The sequence below is a fragment of the Haliotis cracherodii genome, unplaced genomic scaffold (assembly GCF_022045235.1).
Source record: "Haliotis cracherodii isolate W230 unplaced genomic scaffold, xgHalCrac1.p SCAF_12, whole genome shotgun sequence".
In the NCBI taxonomy this organism is placed as follows: domain Eukaryota; kingdom Metazoa; phylum Mollusca; class Gastropoda; order Lepetellida; family Haliotidae; genus Haliotis; species Haliotis cracherodii.
Genome location: NW_027266267.1, coordinates 7,868,262 through 7,890,406, shown reverse-complemented (window position 1 = coordinate 7,890,406; position 22,145 = coordinate 7,868,262). Strand labels below are relative to the sequence as shown.

Sequence of the window (22,145 nt, the reverse complement as noted above, 5' to 3'; positions counted from 1 at the left end):
CGTTTACCACTTCGGTGAAACCTGCGAGCACGGGTATGGTGCTGACCAAGCTAGAAACATAATCGGGGCGAACAGGGATTCGAACCCACAATCATAGGTTTCTGGCGTGCCTTAGTGACGCAACTCTGCACAGCGAATCGCGGCGCCTTAGACGACAGGGCCACCCGTGCCCCCTCCACATGGATGCAATTGTGTTCGTTTAGGAAAATGTGGATGTCGAAAAGTACCATGAATATATATGTTTTGTTTAAAAACACCTCTAACTCAAGTGGCTGGTTGGGCCGAAGACTCGGGATCGATTGCCCACATGCGTATAATGTGTGAAGGCCATTTCTGGTGATGTTAAAAGCGGCGTAAAAACTCACTGACTCATTCAATGATCACATTCATCTGTGTGCAGGTCCAACATACGGGCCTGCGTCATACTCCTCCCACTGTTGGGGCCGACGTGGATTGTGGGAGTGTTTGCTGTGAACAGCTCCACCGTCATCTTCCAGTACCTCTTCACCCTGCTGAACGGACTGCAGGTAACCCCAGGGATTTTCACCCGCCCCGACCCGTGAAGATCCGGGGTAGAATAGGTCTTCAGCAACCCATGCTTGCCGTAAAAGGCGACTATGCTTGTCGTAAGAGACGACTAACGGGATCTGGTGGTCAGGCTCGCTGACTTGGTTAATGCATGTCATCGATCCCAATTGCGTGGATCGATGCTCATGATATCAATCACTGGATTGTCTGGTCCAGACTCGATTATTTACAGACCGCCGTCATATAGCTGGAATATTGCTGAGTGCGGCGTTAAACAAGAAACCAACCAACCAACCACCCGCCCCGAATAGTTTAATGTATCAGTCGTTTGTTGTAAACGCCCCACTCAGCAGTTTTCCAGCAATATGACGACGGTCTGTATAAAGAGTCTGGACCAGACAATCCAGTGATTGACATCATGAGCATTGGCCGACGCAATTGGGATACGATGACATGCATCAACCAAGACAGTGAGTCTGACCATCTGTTGGTCGCCTCTTACAACCATGACATCACGACTTGCTGAGGACAACCTTGTGTGCCGTTGTACAAAGCGATCTTAGCGCTAAGGTGAGCGTAACTCCCGTACCTTAACATAGACTTACGACCGTCGTTGCGCCAAGGTTGTCGTGTTCAACGGCACTCTTCACGTGGTCCAGTTTAGAAAGAGTCGATTACCAATGCGCATGATCGGACACGACCTATGCATGTCGAAAGGCGGTCATGGTGGCTCGGGGAGTTTGTGGATTGCATGTCATCGCACCGTGGCAGTGTGGGCGTTGCTCATGATATCAATCACTGGTTTGACGAGATATTTGACTGGCTGATGTCTTATAGCTTTAATATTACTCAATGTGAGGTATCGGACCGGATGGTGAGAAACTGGAGTTACGTCCCTTCGTGTGTCGTCTGCTCGCATGCTCGTCAAGCTCTCAGATAAGGTGAAAACGTATTGCATTCGCTTGAGCTATCTTGGATAAACCTGAGGATAATGAAGCTAGTCAGGACCTATTTGATCTACTTTGATAATATACTTTTTAAAGACTGAGTTGCGTTATGAAGGATTTGAAGGATTTTTTTAATAAATGGATACATTTTACAGTTTGATGTATGATGAAAAGTTTCTTATCATACATGTACCCCATATCAACCCTCGAACCCCATATTACAATGTGTGAAGCCCATTTCAGGTGTCCCCCGCCGTAATATTGCTGGAATATTGCTGAACGCGGCATGAAACCATACTCACTCACTCACCCTCTGGGCCTCGGGTTGATATGGGTTGATACTGAGTGTGATATGAAAACTGCCATATCATAACCTAGGTTGTAAGAATATAGCTTCAGTGCGGCCTGACAAGGGTTGGTCTCAATTACGGTAAAGCCGATGCTCAAATATGCGCCAATAGGTCACACAAAAAGTTGTCAGTTTTTGACCAAGAGAAGACTTTATCTGTGATTACGTAATTTGACGTTCGCATGAACGCGTTTGCTAGGGCACAGCTGCTGCGGTTGACCAGTGGCGCCATAATCGAGATTTACTGGTCAAGCTTAATTTATGAAATATTTTAAAAAGTATCAAGAAATATATGCTCTGTGATATTACTAGAAAACGGGCTGTTGACCACGGGGTGACATGGGACAGTACCTCTGCATTTTGCATGATGCTCTCGAGCTGAAGTAACTGTGACGTTGTTAACTTTTCAGATAACAGTAACTCTTGTTTTGGTTTATTGCAGGGGGTGCTGGTACTCATCTTCCACTGTTTACTCAATGAAGACGTGAGTTTGTCCGCTCCGTGTGGATGTTTGTCCCCTCCGTGTGGATGTTTGTGCCCTCCGTGTGGATGTTTGTGCCCTCCGTGTAGATGTTTGTCCCATTCCGTGAAGATAATTGTTGCCTTCGTGTGGATGTTTGTTCCGTCCGTGTAGATGTTTGTTGCCTCCGTGTAGATGTTTGTCCCCTCCGTGTGGATGTTTGTGCCCTCCGTGTAGATGTTCGTCCCATTCCGTGTGGATGTTTGTTGCCTCGGTGTGGATGTTTGTCCCCTCCGTGTGGATATTAGTCCCACCTGTGTGGATGTTTGTGCCTACCGTGTAGATGTTTCTCCCCTTGTGTGGATGTTTGTGCCCACCGTGTGGATGTTTGTCCCCTCCGTGTGGATGTTTGTGCCCTCTGTGTAGATGTTTGTACCCTCCATGTGGATGTTTGTGCCCTCCGTGTGGATGTTTGTGCCCTCTGTGTGGATGTTAGTCCCCTCTGTGTGGATGTTTGTGCCCTCCGCGTGGATGTTTGTGGCCTCTGTGTGGATGTTTCTCCCCTCTGTGTGGATGTTTGTCCCCTCCGCGTGGATGTTTGTGCCCTCTGTGTGGATGTTAGTCCCCTCTGTGTGGATGTTTGTGCCCTCCGCGTGGATGTTTGTGGCCTCTGTGTGGATGTTTCTCCCCTCTGTGTGGATGTTTGTGCCCTCTGTGTGGATGTTAGTCCCCTCTGTGTGGATGTTTGTACCCTCCGTGTAGATGTTTGTGCCCTCCGTGTGGATGTTTGTGCCCACCATGTAGAAGTTTGTCCCCACAGTGTGGATGTTTGTGCCCTCCGTGTAGATGTTTGTGCCCTCCGTGTCGATGTTTGTGCCCACCGTGTGGATGTTAGTCCCCTCCGTGTGGATGTTTGTGCCCAACATGTGGATGTTTGTCCCCTTCGTGTGGATGTTTGTGCCCTCCGTGTGGATGTTTGTGCCTTCCGCGTGGATGTTTGTGCCCACCGTGTGGATGTTTGTGCCCTCTGTGTGGATGTTTGTGCCCTGCGTGTGGATGTTTGTGCCCTCCGTGTGGATGTTTGTAACCACCCTGTGGATGTTTATGCCCTCCGTGTGGATGTTTGTACCCTATGTGTGGATGTTTGTGCCCTCCGCGTGGATGTTTGTGCCCTTCGCGTGGATGTTTGTGCCCTCCGCGTGGATGTTTGTGCCCACCGTGTGGATGTTTGTACCCTCCGTGTGGATGTTTGTGCCTTCCGTGTGGATGTTTGTGCCCACCGCGTGAATGTCTGAACCCATCGTGTGGATGTTTGTGCCCTCCGCGTGGATGTTTGTGCCCTTCGCGTGGATGTTTGTGCCCTGTCTGGATGTTTGTGCCCTCTGTGTGGATGTTTGTGCCCACTGCGTGAATGTTTGAACCCATCGTGTGGATGTTTGTGCCCTCCGCGTGGATGTTTGTGCCCTTCGCGTGGATGTTTGTGCCCTGTGTGTGGATGTTTGTGCCCTCCGTGTGGATGTTTGTTCCCTCCCCGTGGATGTTTGTGCCCTTCGCGTGGATGTTTGTGCCCTGTGTGGATGTTTGTCCCCTCCGCGTGGATGTTTGTGCCCTCTGTGTTGATGTTAGTCCCCTCTGTGTGGATGTTTGTGCCCTCCGCGTGGATGTTTGTGGCCTCTGTGTGGATGTTTCTCCCCTCTGTGTGGATGTTTGTGCCCTCTGTGTGGATGTTAGTCCCCTCTGTGTGGATGTTTGTCCCCTCCGCGTGGATGTTTGTGCCCTCCGCGTGGATGTTTGTGCCCTCCGTGTGGATGTTTGTGCCCACTGTGTGGATGTTTGTCCCCACCGTGTAGATGTTTGTGCCCACCGTGTTGATGTTTGTGCCCTCTGTGTGGGTGTTTGTGCCCTCCGTGTACATGTTTGTAACCACCGTGTGGATGTTTGTGCCCACCGTGTGGATGTTTGTACCCTCCGTGTGGATGTTTGTGCCCACCGTGTGGATGTTTGTGCCCTGCGTAGGGATGTTTGTGCCCTTTGCGTGGATGTTTGTGCCCTCCGCGTGGATGTTTGTGCCCACCGTGTGGATTTGTGTACCCTCCATGTGGATGTTTGTGCCCTGTGTGTGGATGTTTGTGCCCTCCGCGTGGATGTTTGTGCCCACCGTGTGGATTTGTGTACCCTCCATGTGGATGTTTGTGCCCTGTGTGTGGATGTTTGTGCCCTCCGTGTGGATGTTTGTGCCCACCGTGTAGATGTTTGTGCCCTTCGCGTGGATGTTTGTCCCCTGTGTGTGGATGTTTGTGCCCTCCGTGTGGATGTTTGTCCTCTCCATATGGATGTTTGTCCCCTCCGCGTGGATGTTTGTCCCCTCCGCGTGGATGTTTGTCCCCTGTGTGTGGATGTTTGTCCGCTCCGTGTGGATGTTTGTGCCCACCGTGTAGATGTTTGTGCCCTCCGTGTGGATGTTTGTGCCCTCCGTGTGGATGTTTGTCCCCTCCGCATGGATGTTTGTGCCCTGTGTGTGGATGTTTGTGCCTTCCGCGTGGATGTTTGTGCCCTGCGTGTAGATGTTTGTGCCCTCAGTGTGGATGTTTGTGCCCACTGTGTAGATGTTTGTGCCCTCCGTGTAGATGTTTGTGCCCTCCGTGTGGATGTTTGTCCCCTCCGCGTGGATGTTTGTGCCCTGTGTGTGGATGTTTGTGCCTTCCGCGTGGATGTTTGTGCCCTCAGTGTGGATGTTTGTGCCCTGTGTGTGGATGTTTGTCCGCTCCGTTTGGATGTTTGTGCCCACCGTGTAGATGTTTGTGCCCTGTGTGTGTGGATGTTTGTGCCCTGTGTGTGGATGTTTGTGCCCACCGTGTGGATGTTTGTGCCCTCCGTGTGGATGTTTGTGCCTTTCTGTGTGGATGTTTAAATTTGTCCCCTTCCATGTAGATATTTGTCTCCCCTGTGTGGATGTTGGTGTAGCTGTTTGTCACCTCCCTGTGGATGTTTGTCCCCTCTGCAATGAGTGAAAGAGTGAGTTGGGTTTAACGCCGCTTTTAACAGTATTCCAGTTATATCACGGCGTGTCAGCTTAATGTGGGAGGAAAGCCCGAAGTAATGCAGGTCTCAGACGTTTACCACTTCGGTGAAACCCACGAGCACGGGTATGGTGCTGATAAACCTAGAAACATAATCGGGGCGAACCGGGATTCGAACCCGAAATCATAGGTTTCTGGCGTGCCCAAGGGACGCAACGCTGCACAGCGAATCGCGGCGCCTTAGACGACTGGGCCACCCCTGCTCCCGGGGCTGGAAAGAACATGACACTCATCACAATCATGATCTCAGGGTGAAATGAATTCTTTCGCTTGGAAATTTGAGGAAGATTTAAACGTAAATGCTCACTGTGTTCACACTCGCTCGTTGTAATTATGTAGGTGATGATGTCATGGAAAAAGAAAATTGCCCTCCGTCAGAGCCGAGTCCACATGTGCGAGGTCAAGGTCTCCTCGCCGACACAAAATGCATGGACAATGCAGTTCCTAAAGCCAAACCGAACTCTTCGGAGTGTTCAGGACGTTTTCACGGTGGTAGGTGAACCAATGCGTTGAATCAGGGGTCGTGTAATCTGATGAGGTGGGGGTGAAATAGGGTTTAATGTCGCCCGTGTGTATATGTGTACCTGCCTTTGTACGTGCGTGCGTGTGTGTGCGTGTGCGTGTGCGTGTGCGTGTGCGGGTTGTGTATAAAGTATCCCCCTTTTTCCGGATAGTGGGTATGACGCCACTTTAAGCAATATTCCAGAATTACCAGGGCGGGCAACACCACAAATGGGCTTCAAGCATTGTACCCATGTAGGGAATCGAACCCAGACCTCTGTCCCGAGGAGCGAATGCATTAACCACGAGGCTACCCCACCGCTCCGTTCTTCAGATAAATAACATGATACATGATATTTTATTAGTTTCCGTCGATAAACACGCATCTGTGAGCTATTGTTTTGTGTTTGCGGAAGTTGGCCTATTTTGTTTACAATTTAACTTTTTTTATTATTTAATTTTCAGACAACATCTAAAGTGAAGCAAATTTCGAGAAAGCCGTCTGTCCCTGATCTTTGTCAAGATAAGCCAGACTTGCCAAATAGTGAAGGTTAAGCAAGAAGCAACCAAGCTAAAGAGGCTAACCATTCGACAATTTCAAATTTCGTTGTCAGTTAAAATTGAGTTAATTGTAAAATTCATTGTCAATAAAATATCATGCACCACTTGAGAAGATTATGTTCGAACGAGTTTTATTTAAACCGTAAGTTCAAAGTCGTGGAGTGGTGGGGCTGTCTAGTGGTTAAAGTGTTCGCTCGTCACGCCGAAGACCCGGGTTCGATTCCCGACATGGGTACAATGTGTGAAGCCCATTTCTGGTGTCCCCGCCGTGATATTGCTGGAATATTGCTAAAAGCGGCGTAAAATCAAACTCACTCTCCAAACTATAATCTCTATCAGGGTCATCACCTGACAGCGGTATCTCCCAGGTTTCGAGTTGCTGTACAGTATTTTGCCTCCAGTCTGCCTTGTGTTCTAACTTCATGCAACTGGAAGGACCAACTGTACAGTATTTTGCCTCCAGTCAACCTTGTGTTCTTAACTCATGCAACTGGAAGGACCAACTGTACAGTATTTTGCCTCCAGTCTGCCTTGTGTTCTAACTTCATGCAACTGGAAGGACCAACTGTACAGTATTTTGCCTCCAGTCAGCCTTGTGTTCTTAATTCATGCAACTGGAAGGACCAACTGTACAGTATTTTGCCTCCAGTGTGCCTTGTGTTCTATATTCATGCAACTGGAAGGACCAACTGTACAGTATTTTGCCTCCAGTGTGCCTTGTGTTTCTAAATTCTTGCAACTGGAAGGACCAACTGTACAGTATTTTGCCTCCAGTGTGCCTTGTGTTCTAAATTCATGCAACTGGAAGGACCAACTGTACAGCATTTTGCCTCCAGTCTGCCTTGTGTTCTAACTTCATGCAACTGGAAGGACCAACTGTAGAGTATTTTGGCTCCAGTCTGCATTGTGTTCTACATTCATGCAACTGGAAGGACCAACTGTACAGCATTTTGCCTTCAGTCAGCCTTGTGTTCTAACTTCATGCAACTGGAAGGATCAACTGTACAGTATTTTGCCTCCAGTCTGCCTTGTGTTCTAACTTCTTGCAACTGGAAGGATCAACTGTACAGTATTTTGCCTCCAGTCTGCCTTGTGTTCTAACTTCATGCAACTGGAAGGACCAACTGTACAGTATTTTGCCTCCAGTCTGCCTTGTGTTCTAAATTCTTGCAACTGGAAGGACCAACTGTACAGTATTTTGGCTCCAGTCTGCCTTGTTTTCTAACTTCTTGCAACTGGAAAGACCAACTGTAGAGTATTTTGCCTCCAGTCTGCCTCGTGTTCTAACTTCATGCAACTGGAAGGACCAACTGTACAGTATTTTGCCTCTAGTCTGCCTTGTGTTCTAAATTCTTGCAACTGGTAGGACCAACTGTACAGTATTTTGCCTCCAGTCTGCCTTGTGTTCTAACTTCTTGCAACTGGAAGGACCAACTGCACAGTATTTTGCCTCCAGTCTGCCTTGTGTTCTACATTCATGCAACTGGAAGGACCAACTGTACAGTATTTTGCCTCCAGTCTGCCTTGTGTTCTACATTCATGGAACTGGAAGGACCAACTGTAAAGTATTTTGCCTTCAGTCAGCCTTCTGTTCCAACTTCATGCAACTGGAAGGAATAACTGTAGAGTATTTTGCCTCCAGTCTGCCTTGTGTTCTAAATTCTTGCAACTGGAAGGACCAACTGTACAGTATTTTGCCTCCAGTCTGCCTTGTGTTCTAACTTCATGCAACTGGAAGGATTAACTGTACAGTATTTTGCCCCCAGTCTGCCTTGTGTTTTAACTTCATGCAACTGGAAGGACCAACTGTACAGTATTTTGCCTCCAGTCTGCCTTGTGTTCTAACTTCTTGCAACTGGAAGGACCAACTGTACAGTATTTTGCCTTCAGTCTGCCTTGTGTTCTTAATTCTTGCAACTGGAAGGACCAACTGTAGAGTATTTTGCCTCCAGTCTTCCTTGTGTTCTACATTCATGCAACTGGAAGGACCAACTGTAGAGTATTTTGCCTCCAGTCTGCCTTGTGTTCTACATTCATGCAACTGGAAGGACCAACTGTAAAGTATTTTGCCTTCAGTCAGCCTTGTGTTCCAACTTCATGCAACTGGAAGGAATAACTGTAGAGTATTTTGCCTTCAGTCTGCCTTGTGTTCTACATTCTTGCAACTGGAAGGACCAACTGTACAGTATTTTGCCTCCAGTCTGCCTTGTGTTCTAACTTCATGCAACTGGAAGGATTAACTGTACAGTATTTTGCCTCCAGTCTGCCTTGTGTTCTAAATTCATGCAACTGGAAGGACCAACTGTACAGTATTTTGCCTCCAGTCTGCCTTGTGTTCTAACTTCTTGCAACTGAAACTGACCAACTGTAGAGTATTTTGCCCCCAGTGTGACTTGTGTTCTAAACTCATGCAACTGGAAGGACCAACTGTACAGTATTTTGCCTCCAGTCTGCCTTGTGTTCTAACTTCTTGCAACTGGAAGGACCAACTGTACAGTATTTTGCCTTCAGTCTGCCTTGTGTTCTAAATCCATGCAACTGGAAGGACCAACTTGATCATCACCACGTTGCCTCTTCCCTCAAGGCGGTTCAACTCATTCTCACGCCCAAAGCGTCGACGCCCACCTCAATGACTAACTCTAATTAAATATGAGTAAGGTATGGGCAAAAGGAAGAAACTCTAACTATCATCAAACATCCAAAATACAACAATAACTAAGCAAATGTTCAAACATATAACATAGTTTGGATATGACAGAAACAGATGATTTATACTACACAAAAAGGGTTTTAGTCAGTGACATATTTTGCATTCAACCTATACTGCTTGTGTCAGAATTCTGTCCCTTACATGGACCCATACATCACTGTGAGGATCAGGGAAGGCATCTAGTTGGATGATATCCTCCTCGTCCGTTACATTCAGCAGCAGTTCAGGTAGTCGACCACGGTTGACGTTTCCCACCATGAGCAGAATCACTCTGTTAGGGTTGAGGTTGGAAATGTAGTAAGCTGTTGACTTAATGATAAAGTAGGACCAAGGGTCATCCAGGAAATCGTCGGACACAACCAGTACTGTCTTCCAGCTTTTGTTAATGCTTTCAACAACATGATCAGCTACAAACTGACCAGGTAGGAAATCTCTGTCGGGAAGAATAAGCTTCAGTCCATGTAGATCTTCCAGTCCTATACGTAGATCTTGCATTACAAACTGAAGCTCTTCATCCGAGTGGGCTACGTAAGCATCTTTGTTGAAGTTTTGTCTAGTGACCCGCTGGATCCCACGACCCATGAGGACCAAAATGTGATGTGCAATCCTTGTCCAGTTCCGTGACACCAGCATGGCAGACACAAGTAGAAGAGCTATTAAACACATCAGTGTTATGGAGACTGGCAGCCAAAATCGACCTTGACATGAAGTCCAGTGGTAATTAAACTCGTTGTACACTGTTTGGGTTGTTGTAAGAGCACCATATTCAGTAACACATGAATAGTTCCCATTGCTGTCAAATGTAACCGACGATGAAAATATCCAACGAACAAACAAGAGAGACTGGCATGAGCAGGAGAGAGGGTTTCCCTTCAGCCTCAGGACCAGCTTGTTCTTCTGTCCGAGACTCTCCAACATATCCATTGTGTCGTCGTCAAAGTAGGTGATGGAGTTCACTGATAGGTCCAGGATGTGCAGGTCAGGCAGGTCATTGTGTTCAAAAGGAACAGACACAAGGTTATTTCTGGACACATTCAGACTGATCAGTGTCCTGATGGATCCCAGATCCATATACCGAATGTCATTCCCTACTATATCTAAATAACGTAAAGCATGCATCGTCTCTAGTCCTTCCAGTACTGACCCTCCTCTTCTGAGTGTGTCCTCGTCGAAGCCCATATTGTTCAATGCAAGAGACGTCAGATTTGGAAAAGACTGCAAGAAGTCGTCTGTCATACCCCAACCTTCATTTCCAGAAAGATCAATTTCATTCAGGGATCTCAACCCGTTAATTTGCTTTACAAAGCCCCATGCTTCATTGTAGGACAGATCTAATTTTGCTAAATGTGACGAACCTGTAACACCCGTTATGAAAAACCTCCCCAGGCGAGTAAACGTTCCCCTCAACATACAGATACGTAGATTAGGAGGAAAACGTATTCCCATCTCTACTGATTCTAACTTTGATACAGAACTATTTTCTGAAACAGTCATGTGCCTGATATGAGTATGAAGTCTGTTTTGAGTCATTTTAAACTTAGAGTCAAAATTGCCTTCTCCTGAGTTATAAATGTGGCTGTTAAAGGTGTATTGGTCAGAAAAATCTAAAAACAACAGATTTTTACATATACTAATTTGGAAAAATATAAATGGATCCCCCAAAATATTGTTATTTGATAAATCTAGATATTTAATACAACGCGAAAGGACAAGTATTAAATTTTCGTCAAGGTAAATAATGTGGCTATAGCTGAGATCCAGATGTTCGATGCAAATATGAGTCAGATAAATTAGTGTTTCTTTGGTTATAAGCTGACTTTGAAGGTTTCGATTTCGACTAACATACTTGTTTGAATTTCTCATGAGAACTTGAGATACGTTTTTACCATTAAGGCCATAGAACGCACGTAGAGCCATAGCAGTTGGTAAGGTCATTACGTTTTCCAGAACTATTTTGGAAATATTTTTGAAAGGTAGATATGCTCCAGCATGAATTGCAAGAAGTTTGGAATCTTTTACATTCAACACCTGTACAGATGTATTCTCAAAAACAGAGAATGTGTGGTTTTGTATGACGCCAATAGCACTGTGAATACAATCATCTTCGAATCCAGTTCCAATATTCAATGTTACCAGTTTTTGCAAATACCCAAATCCACTTCCAAATATGTCATATTCAAATGTATCGATTGTCAGTGTTTCTAAATTTATTAACCATTTGAATATCCAATCCGGAGTAGTTCCTCTCAGTCGGCAGTCGTTGTTACCAATGTTCAATTCTGTAAGACTTTGTAGAGGACGGAAGACATCTTCTGGATAGGTGTGATTGTCCAGTTGGAGATTATTGTTATTAAGGCGTAAACTGAGAAGGAGGGATAAACCTTTAAATGCGTTTGCTTCCAACCGTGATACTTGACTGTTTACAATGTTCAAATACATCAATCGGGGAAGACGCACAAACGCCTGGTCCCTGAGAATCGTTATGTTGTTCCCGCTGAGATCCATACTGACAGTGTTGGGAGGGAGATCACCAGGAACAGAGGTAAGGTTGAGGTTCTGACAGTCAACACGGCTACCACCAAGCTGGGGGTCTGGCTTTATTTGACATGTCTTCTGGCTTGTAGAAGAGGTCACAGTTAGTGTCAGGATAAGGCCACAGATAATCTTCATTGTGCTGGCAATTTGAATAGATCTCGGTTCTGTTCCGTGTTGCAGTTCTTGATCAGTTTTAGTTGAAATCTAGAATGTATGAAGAATATATGTAAATAAAAGAATCTGTAAAACATACTTCCCTACCTGCAAGCACGTTGGAGTGATTGATTGATTGAGTGAGTGTGTTAAAATGGTAGTTTATCGGCCATATAATGGCTAGAATAAGGTATTAAAGAGTATTAAATGCTTTGAATATTGTAATACAGTATATAATATTAAACCAGGCCATAGATAACCAGCAAAAAAAGGACGATCACCCCTAACGACGATGCAGCCCCTTACAATTTTCGTTAATGACATAATTGACTAATTGTTAAACAATGCACTGTACTTCCTGTTAAAACAAAGAAATGATTAAATGTTAGCTTAAATTTGTAAAAGGGTACTGATTGATCATGCGTTGAGATACGAATCCCTTGTGGTGGACAAATCAAGATAGTCAAGCAAGCCATGCTTTACTGTGATTTCTTCATTGACACTGTCATCATCATCTTCGCCTAAATCCAACGACCCCAGTTTTCATAATCGTATAAGAATTACTTAAAAAGAGGATATGCTGATTATTGTTCTAATTAAAATCCTCGAAGCTTTATTTTTTAGTCTTACAAATCTCAAATTTGGTTTCTAAAAAAACCAGACGCTGCTTTGTTAGAAAATACTAGTTTAGCGAAAGTAACAGTGTTTTGTATTTAACATGTTCTACCTGATTTTTCTATAAAAAATTTGTGTCATAACAATATTTATGAACGAAATTATGCCAATGAATACAACTTCTTATGGTAGGCTGGCTTACAAAGGGGAGCTTATGTTGAAACTACGTTTGGGAATGTATTGGCCATTGTCCAATGCGGGCGAAATCTATTTGCTTGGCTGGCCACCCATTCATATCTATCAGGTTACAGCGAGTGCACCTTCGAAGCCTAAATCAGGTTATGTTAACATAGACTGTCAAGTCTATTTACCTACCTTTTTTATGCCATGTTGGTAAGATTCGGTGACTGACGTATTGTCTCTTAAACGGGTACTGTAGTCTCAACGACTCGTTCCACATGTGGACATTTTGTGATATGAGCTCGAGATCATTGACAATATATTGTAATTACATATAAGGCAAGACAACTGGTGACAGTAAACTTACCCATACTCTCCAAAAGTAGGGCACATTCCAACAGTGAATATCCTATTATTATGTAAGACAATATGTTGCACTTCATTTGAATTGGTTTTGAAAACTCATTGCCAGTGTCATCGTAAGAAAATATTGTGAATCTGTTATTTTGTCCTTAAGAATTTGGAACAAAAATAACCTATATTTTGACATCATTTCTAATTTACTCATGTTTTTTTAAAAAAAAAAAAAAAAATCCATTCACCGTATTTTCAACAAACAATAAATCATGTCATAATAACTGGAAATTATGCAAGAAGGACATGGATGGTTGAACTCAACATTTTCAATGTTGGAAATTATAAGATGTATATCACGGCGGGAATAAAGTAGAGAAATACTTCTGGAAAATATGCTTCATTGTTTGGGTTGGAATAACAGTAAAACCAGGGATCATGTTCGTCCTCGTTATTTCTGACTTCCTTGTGAAAAATCAGTATCGGAGACTAAATACTTGTAACACACTTAACATAACGATTCTTTCAATAGGCATACCTGCTACGACGTTTCTCACAAGGAATAAACAAAGTCCTCACCCCTCTCGTGTCCTGATTGAGGCTGGTTGATAAACATTTCCAAACCTAATGCTAGTGACATCCTGCTGCACATAGGACACATATTGATTCTTCGGGTAGTGTGTATAACATAACATTTGCTTCAATAGACGTACCTGCTCTCATGTTCCTCGCGTTGGGTGACCTTGGTTATGTGCAACTGGTGTATAAATACTTGTGCGTTGATGTGTGTACAATGTACATATATTGCGAGGGCTGAGTCATCTCAAAGCATAGGATTTTGTAAGAGGTGGGTGTGTCACATATTGCACATGATGAAACTAACCTTCAGTGAATGTATGTGTTTACACAAGGGCGCCGTATTCTGGCTGTTGTGTGCGCGTCATAAGACCATTTCAGCTGAGGACAGTGGAGGGGGCATGCAAATATTTCAACAACATGTGGTTGGACGAGTATTTCAACAACATGTGGTGGGACGAGTATTTCAACAACATGTGGTTGGATGAGTATTTCAACAACATGTGGTTGGACGAGTATTTCAACAACATGTGGTTGGACGAGTATTTCAACAACATGTGGTGGGATGAGTATTTCAACAGCATGTGGTTGGACGAGTATTTCAACAACATGTGAGTGAGTGAGTGAGTATGGTTTTACGCCGCTTTTAGCAATATTCCAGCAATATCACGGCGGGGGACACCAGAAATGGGCTTCACACATTGTACCCATGTCGGGAATCGAACCCGGGTCTTCGGCGTGACGAGCTAACGCTTTAACCACTAGGCTACCCGACCGCCCCTCAACAACATGTGGTGGGACGAGTATTTCAACAACATGTGGTTGGATGAGTATTTCAACAACATGTGGTTGGACGAGTATTTCAACAACATGTGGTGGGACGAGTATTTCAACAACATGTGGTTGGATGAGTATTTCAACAACATGTGGTTGGACGAGTATTTCAACAACATGTGGTTGGACGAGTATTTCAACAACATGTGGTGGGACGAGTATTTCAACAGCATGTGGTTGGACCAGTATTTCAACAACATGTGGTGGGACGAGTATTTCAACAACATTGGTTGGACGGGTATTTCAACAGCATGTGGTTGGACGAGTATTTCAACAACATGTGATGGGATGAGTATTTCAACAACATGTGGTTGGACGGGTATTTCAACAACATGTGGTGGGATAAGTATTTCAACAACATGTGGTTGGACGAGTATTTCAACAACATGTGGTTGGACGAGTATTTCAACATAATGTGGTTGGACGAGTATTTCAACAACATGTGGTCGGACGAGTATTTCAACAACATGTGGTGGGACGTGTATTTCAACAACATGTGGTTGGACGAGTATTTCAACAACATGTGATGGGATGAGTATTTCAACAACATGTGGTTGGACGGGTATTTCAACAACATGTGGTGGGATAAGTATTTCAACAACATGTGGTTGGACGAGTATTTCAACAACATGTGGTTGGACGAGTATTTCAACATAATGTGGTTGGACGAGTATTTCAACAACATGTGGTCGGACGAGTATTTCAACAACATGTGGTGGGACGTGTATTTCAACAACATGTGGTTGGACGAGTATTTCAACAACATGTGGTTGGACGAGTATTTCAACAACATGTGGTTGGACGAGCATTTCATTAACAGGGGGTCAGACATGTATTTCAACAACAGGGGATCGGACGGGTATTTCAACAACTTCTGGTGGCACGAGCATTTCAACAACAGGGGATCGGACGGGTATTTCAACAACATGTGATGGGACGAGCATTTCAACAACAGGGGATCGGACGGGTATTTCACCAACATGTGGTCAGACGTGTATTTCAACAACAGGGGATCGGACGAGTATTTCAACAACAACGGGATGTGCAAGGATCGCAATGAATTTCAATGTCAATTCATCCAAGATCAAAAGTTTTATTCACATTCTCATTTCCATTCTCATTCTCAATTGTACATATGTCATATGTCAAACATCATATTTCATTGAGAATATAATTCAATGTTATTGTTAGTTCATGTTCAAACACAGTTCATAATATGCATTACATCTTATCATCATCAATTATCAACAAATACACAAAACCTTATCCTCGTTGGAGTTGGAAGATCGACTGCAAAGAAAAACTAAACAATCATAAGTTTGCAGTTCAATATGTAAACAAAACAATAATAATGTATGAAAATTACTGAAACAACAAAACTTGACAAATGACATTAAATTGTACCAAAATAATTACAAGAGCATTTGCACAGAAAGAATGTATAATATAATGTTATATGATATGATTTAAATTGAAAATACTTGATGAAAATACAACTTTAAATTTACTGGAATGTAAACATTAGTGATTGAAAACTGAACACATTATCATCACGTCAGAATAAAAGTTACAAATAAAAAAATATTTTGGGAAATAAAATTGCTACAGAAATATATTGACAATGGAAAAGAAATACAAATGCATGAAAACACACCATTTTGGCAGACCCATATTCTTTTATTCATTGTTTTCTTATTTTTGACCGCACGGGACCTAATTCTCTCAATGCATAACCTAAAAAGCATGGCATGAAGCCTTAATAGACCTCCCTTGGTATCCTGAAGCATACATAAAATAATACTCTTTTTACTGCTAAATTTGGAATGAAAATTGAAGAAAATTTTAAACTTTAATAATTTGGAAAAATAATAGAAATTATTGTAGAGATGCTTTTTTTGACCGTGACAGGACGAGTATTTCCACAACATGTGGTGGGACGAGTATTTCAACAACAGGGGGGTCAGACGAGTATTTCAACAACATGTGGTGGAACGGTTATTTCGACAACTGGGGGGTCAGACGATAATTTCAACAACATGTGTTTGGACGACTATTTCAACAACATGTGTTTGGACGAGTATTTCGGGGCACTCAGCCATCAGATTCCATCTCTCTGGCAACACAGGGATGCAACCTTCGGCAAACAGGTTGCCCAATTTAGCCATCTCTTTCAACCAGCAGGTGGATAAAAGGGCCAACCCCCGACACTGGGTCCCCACGTGCAAATAGTATAAGTATATTTCATGCAGTAACTGTTCAAATAAATACAATAGTTTGGATATGACAGAACCAGATGATTTATACTACAAAAAAAAGGGTTTTAGTCAGTGACATATTTTGCATTCAACCTATACTGCTTGTGACAGAATTCTGTCCCTTACATGGACCCATACATCACTGTGAGGATCAGGGAAGTCATCTAGTTGGATGATATCCTCCTCGTCCGTTACATTCAGCAGCAGTTCAGGAAGTCGACCACGGTTGACGTTTCCCACCATGAGCAGAATCACTCTGTTAGGGTTGAGGTTGGAAATGTAGTAAGCTGTTGACTTAATGATAAAGTAGGACCAAGGGTCATCCAGGAAATCGTCGGACACAACCAGTACTGTCTTCCAGCTTTTGTTAATGCTTTCAACAACATGGTCAGCTACAAACTGACCAGGTAGGAAATCTCTGTCGGGCAGAATAAGCTTCAGTCCATGTAGATCCTCCAGCCCTATACGTAGATCTTGCATTACAAACTGAAGCTCTTCATCCGAGTGGGCTACGTAAGCATCTTTGTTGAAGTTTTGTCTAGTGACCCGCTGGATCCCACGACCCATGAGGACCAAAATGTGATGTGCAATCCTTGTCCAGTTCCGTGACACCAGCATGGCAGACACAAGTAGAAGAGCTATTAAACACATCAGTGTTATCGAGACTGGCAGCCAAAATCGACCTTGACATGATGTCCAGTGGTAATTAAACTCGTTGTACACTGTGTGGGTTGTTGTAAGAGCACCATATTCAGTAACACATGAATAGTTCCCATTGCTGTCAAATGTAACCGACGATGAAAATATCCAACGAACAAACAAGAGAGACTGGCATGAGCACGAGAGAGGGTTTCCCTTCAGCCTCAGGACCAGCTTGTTCTTCTGTCCGAGACTCTCCAACATATCCATTGTGTCGTCGTCAAAGTAGGTGATGGAGTTCACTGATAGGTCCAGGATGTGCAGGTCAGGCAGGTCATTGTGTTCAAAAGGAACAGACACAAGGTTATTTCTGGACACATTCAGACTGATTAGTGTCCTGATGGAACCCATATCCATATAACGTATGTCATTCCCTACTATATCTAAATAACGTAAAGCATGCATCGTCTTTAGTCCCTCCAGTACTGACCCTCCTCTTCTGAGTGTTTCCTTGTCGAAACCCATATTGTTCAATGCAAGAGACGTCATATTTGGAAATGAGAGCAAGAAATCTTTTGTCATCCCCCTACCTTCATTGCCAGAAAGATCAACTTCATTTAAAAAGCTCAACCCGTTAATTTGCTTTACAAAGCCCCGTGCTCCATTGTAGGACAGATCAAATTTTGCTAAATGTGACGAACCTGTAATACCCGTTATAAAAAACTCCCCAAAAGAATCAGTTATTCCCCCTATTATACAGATACGTAGATTAGGAGGAAAACGTATTCCCGCCTCAAATGATTCTAACTTTGATACAGAACAATTTTCGGGACTAATTCTGTGCCTATAAAGATGATAGAGTCCGTTGTCAGTCACTTTAATTTGAGATTTTAAACTGCCTTGTCCTAAGTCACACCTGCGTTTAATAAATTTATGTTGATCAGAAGCATCTAAAAACAACAAATGTTTACATAAACTCATCATGAGAAATGTAGATTGATCCCCTAAAATATTGTTATTTGATAAATCTAGATATTTAATACAACGCGAAAGGACAAGTATTAAATTTTCGTCAAGGTAAATAATGTTGTTATAGCTGAGATCCAGATGTTCGATGCAAATATGTGTCAGATAAATTACTGTTTCTTTGGTTATAAGCTGGCTTTGAAGGTTTCGATTTAGACTGACATATTTGTTGGAATTTCTCATGAGAACTTTAGATACGTTTTTACCATTAAGGCCATAGAACGCACGTAGAGCCATAGCAGTTGGTAAGGTTATTACGTTTTCCAGAACTATTTTGGAAATATAGAAATATAGAGGTAGAAATGCTCCAGCATGTATTGCAAGAAGTTTGGAACCGGTTACATCCAACACCTGAACAGATATATTCTCAAAAACGGAGAATGTGTGGTTTTGTATGACGCCAATAGCACTGTGAATACAATCATCTTCGAATCCAGTTCCAATATTCAATGTTACCAGTTTTTGCAAATACCCAAATCCACTTCCAAATATGTCATATTCAAATGTATCGATTGTCAGTGTTTCTAAATTTATTAACCATTTGAATATCCAATCCGGAGTAGTTCCTCTCAGTCGGCAGTCGTTGTTACCAATGTTCAACTCTGTTAGACTTTGAAGAGGACTGAAGACATCTTCTGGATAGGTGTGATTGTCCAGTTGGAGATTATTGTTATTAAGGCGTAAACTGAGAAGGAGGGATAAACCTTTAAATGCGTTTGCTTCCAACCGTGATACTTGACTGTTTACAATGTTCAAATACATCAATCGGGGAAGACGCACAAACGCCTGGTCCCTGAGAACCGTTATGTTGTTCCCGCTGAGATCCAGACTGACAGTGTTGGGAGGGAGATCACCAGGAACAGAGGTAAGGTTGAGGTTCTGACAGTCAACACGGCTACCACCAAGCTGGGGGTCTGGCTTTATTTGACATGTCTTCTGGCTTGTAGAAGAGGTCACAGTTAGTGTCAGGATAAGGCCACAGATGACCTTCATTGTGATGGCAATTTGAATAGATATCGGTTCTGTTCCGTGTTGCAGTTCTTGATCAGTTTTAGTTGAAATCTAGAATGTATGAAGAATATATGTAAATAAAAGAATCCGAAAAACATACTTCCCTGCCTGCAAGCACATTGGAGTGATTGATTGATTGAGTGAGTGTATTAAAATGGTAGTTTATCGGCCATATAATGGCTAGAATAAGGTATTAAAGAGTATTAAATGCTTTGAATATTATAATACAGTATATAATATTAAACCAGGCTATAGATAACCAGCTAAAAAGGAAGATCACCCCTAACGACGATGCAGCCCCTTACAATTTTCGTTGCTAACATAATTGACTAATTGTTAAACAATGCACTGTACTTACTGTTAAAACAAAGAAATGATTAAATGGAAGCTTAAATTTGTAAAAGGGTACTGATTGATCAAACGTTGAGATACGTATCCCTTGTGGTGGACAAATCAAGATAGTCAAGCAAGCCATGCTTTACTGTGATTTCTTCATTTACACTGTCATCATCATCTTCCCCTAAATCCAACAACCCCAGTTTTTATAATGATATAAGAATTACTTAAGAAAAGGATATGCTGATTATTGTTCTAATTAAAATCCTCGAAGCTTTTTTTTAAGTCTTACAAAGCTCAAATTTGGTTTCTAAAAAAATAGACTCAGCTATGTTAGAAAATACTAGTTTAGCGAAAGTAACAGTGTTTTGTATTTAACATGTTCTACCTGATTTTACTATAAAAGATTTGTGTCATAACAATATTTATGACCGAAATTATGCCAATGAATACAACTTCTTATGGTAGGCTGGCTTACAAAGCAGGAGCTTATGTTGAAACTACGTTTGGGAATATATTGGGCATTGCCCAATGCGTGCGAAATCTCTTTGCTAGGCTGGCCACCCATTCATATCTATCAGGTTACAGCGAGTGCACCTTCGAAGCCTATATCCTATGTGCTTTATCTCTCTATTTTTGTATGTGTGAAAATTGTTGTTGGTGTATTTGAAGCAAAAATATTTCCTAGCAGTCGCCTGAGATGATTAACAAGTTTGAGTACATTACCCTTATTGCCTTATTCAGGGTAGCATATTAAGACACGGTGAACTCTCGGCAGTTGGCCATATAAAAAAGGTTTGATGATCAAATCACACATTCTATAAGTCCACATTGTAGCATGAAAGATTGAAGTTCCTCCGGTATACATATGAGCTAGATAAAACACTTCATGTTTTGGTTGGGATAACAGCAAAACCATTTACCAGGGATCGTGTTCGTCCTCATTATTTCTGACTTCCGTGTGAAAAATCAGTATCGGAGACTAAATACTTGTAACACACTTAACATAACGTTTCTTTCAACAGGCATACCTGCTACGACGTTTCTCACAAGGAATAAACAAAGTCCTCACCCCTCGAGTGTCCTGATTGAGGCTAGTTGATAAACATTTCCAAACCTAATGCTAGTGACATCCTGCTGCATATAGGTACACATATTTACTCTTCGGATAGTGTGTATAACATAACATTTGCTTCAAATGACATACCTGCTATCATGTTCATCGCGTTGGGTGACCTTGGTTATGTGCGACAGGTGTATAAATACTTGTGCGTTGATGTGTGTACAGTGTACATATATTGCGAGGGATGAGTCATCTCAAAGCATAGGATTTTGTAAGAGGTGGGTGTGTCACATATTGCACATGATGAAACTAACCTTCAGTGAATGTATGTGTTTACACAAGGGCGCCGTATTCTGGCTGTTTGTGTGTGCGCGTCATAAGACCATTTCAGCTGAGGGCAGTTGAGGGGGCATGCAAATATTTCAACAACATGTGGTCGGACGAGTATTTCAAAAACAGGGGGTCAGACGTATATTTCAACAACAACGGGATGTGTAAGGATCGCAATTAATTTCAATGTCAATTCATTCAAGATCAAAAGTTTTATTCACATTCTCATTTCCATTCTCATTCTCAATTGTACATGTGTCATATGTCAAACATCATATTTCATGGAGAATATAATTCAATGTTATTGTTAGTTCATGTTCAAATAAAGTTCATAATATGCATCACATCTTATCATCATCAATTATCAACAAATACACAAAACCTTATCCTCGTTGGAGTTGGAAGATTGACTGCAAAGGTAAAATAAACAATCATAAGTTTGCAGTTCAATATGTAAACAAAACAATAACAATGTATGAAAATTACTGGAACAACAAAAGCTGACAAAAGACATTAAGTTGTACCAAAAGAATTACAAGAGCATTTGCACAGAAAGAATGTATAATATAATGTTATATGATATGATTTAAATTGAAAATACTTGATGAAAATACAACTTTAAATTTACTGGAATGTAAACATTAGTGATTGAAAACTGAACACATTATCATCACGTCAGAATAAAAGTTACAAATAAAAAATATTTTGGGAAATAAAATTGCTACAGAAATATATTGACAATGGAAAAGAAATACAAATGCATGAAAACACACCATTTTGGCAGACCCATATTCTTTTTATTCATTGTTTTCTTATTTTTGACCGCATGGGACCTAATTCTCTCAATGCATAACCTAAAAAGCATGGCATGAAGCCTTAATAGACCTCCCTTGGTATCCTGAAGCATACATAAAATAATACTCTTTTTACTGCTAAATTTGGAATGAAAATTGAAGAAAATTTTAAACTTTAATAATTTGGAAAAATAATAGAAATTATTGTAGAGATGCTTTTTTTGACCGTAACAGGACGAGTATTTCCACAACATGTGGTGGGACGAGTATTTCAACAACAGGGGGGTCAGACGAGTATTTCAACAACA

The 22,145-nt window shown here is 42.3% G+C and overlaps 4 protein-coding genes across 7 annotated transcripts in view; 1 reads left to right on the top strand and 3 right to left on the bottom strand.

Annotated features, from left to right (window-relative positions):
- The window catches only part of LOC139457500 (uncharacterized), a 48,812-nt gene extending 42,392 nt beyond the window's left edge, over positions 1-6,420 (top strand). The window contains exons 19-22 of the mRNA XM_071238887.1: positions 401-527; positions 2,267-2,308; positions 5,704-5,856; positions 6,331-6,420. Coding sequence (XP_071094988.1) covers positions 401-527; positions 2,267-2,308; positions 5,704-5,856; positions 6,331-6,420 — 412 coding nt within the window. The remainder of the gene's footprint in view (positions 1-400; positions 528-2,266; positions 2,309-5,703; positions 5,857-6,330) is intronic.
- On the bottom strand, positions 2,589-5,606 carry LOC139457973 (autotransporter adhesin BpaC-like). The gene is made up of 6 exons (XM_071239306.1): positions 5,562-5,606; positions 4,149-5,090; positions 3,790-4,105; positions 3,502-3,649; positions 3,082-3,376; positions 2,589-2,975 (listed from the first exon to the last, which is right to left on the bottom strand). Exons 1-6 carry the CDS (start codon positions 5,604-5,606, stop codon positions 2,589-2,591), a joined length of 2,133 nt encoding a protein of 710 aa, XP_071095407.1.
- A 2,799-nt stretch (positions 6,421-9,219) lies between the features above and the next one.
- LOC139457499 (toll-like receptor 4) lies at positions 9,220-13,738 on the bottom strand. 2 transcript variants are annotated; one of them, XM_071238884.1, is made up of 2 exons: positions 13,687-13,738; positions 9,220-11,875 (listed from the first exon to the last, which is right to left on the bottom strand). In XM_071238884.1, the coding sequence occupies exon 2, from the start codon at positions 11,804-11,806 to the stop codon at positions 9,245-9,247; it is 2,562 nt and encodes an 853-aa protein (XP_071094985.1). In that variant the 5' UTR covers positions 11,807-11,875; positions 13,687-13,738; the 3' UTR covers positions 9,220-9,244. The 2 variants fall into 2 exon arrangements, with proteins under 2 accessions (XP_071094985.1, XP_071094987.1); XM_071238886.1 differs by lacking the exon at positions 13,687-13,738 and adding an exon at positions 13,553-13,636.
- Positions 13,739-16,320: 2,582 nt separating this feature from the next.
- On the bottom strand, positions 16,321-20,892 carry LOC139457498 (toll-like receptor 4). Of its 3 annotated transcripts, none has more exons than XM_071238882.1 (2): positions 20,858-20,892; positions 16,321-19,365 (listed from the first exon to the last, which is right to left on the bottom strand). In XM_071238882.1, exon 2 carries the CDS (start codon positions 19,294-19,296, stop codon positions 16,732-16,734), a length of 2,565 nt encoding a protein of 854 aa, XP_071094983.1. In that variant the 5' UTR covers positions 19,297-19,365; positions 20,858-20,892; the 3' UTR covers positions 16,321-16,731. The 3 variants fall into 3 exon arrangements, with proteins under 3 accessions (XP_071094983.1, XP_071094982.1, XP_071094984.1); XM_071238881.1 differs by lacking the exon at positions 20,858-20,892 and adding an exon at positions 20,723-20,782; XM_071238883.1 differs by lacking the exon at positions 20,858-20,892 and adding an exon at positions 20,682-20,739.
- Positions 20,893-22,145: the final 1,253 nt, after the last annotated feature.

What these genes read in the sequence shown, in the direction of transcription:
- LOC139457973 (XM_071239306.1), bottom strand. Translation starts at nt 5,606, where the DNA reads ATGATTGTGATGAGTGTCATGTTCTTTCCAGCCCCGGGAGCAGGG. An exon ending in AACAAACATCCACACGGAGG is followed by an intron (nt 3,650 to 3,789) that starts GCACAAACATCC and finishes ACAAACATCCAG; the next exon opens with ACAGGGCACAAACATCCACG. An exon ending in AGGGTACAAACATCCACACG is followed by an intron (nt 3,377 to 3,501) that starts GTGGGCACAAAC and finishes AAACATCCACAG; the next exon opens with GGTGGTTACAAACATCCACA.
- LOC139457499 (XM_071238884.1), bottom strand. Translation starts at nt 11,806, where the DNA reads ATGAAGATTATCTGTGGCCTTATCCTGACACTAACTGTGACCTCTTCT.
- LOC139457498 (XM_071238882.1), bottom strand. Translation starts at nt 19,296, where the DNA reads ATGAAGGTCATCTGTGGCCTTATCCTGACACTAACTGTGACCTCTTCT.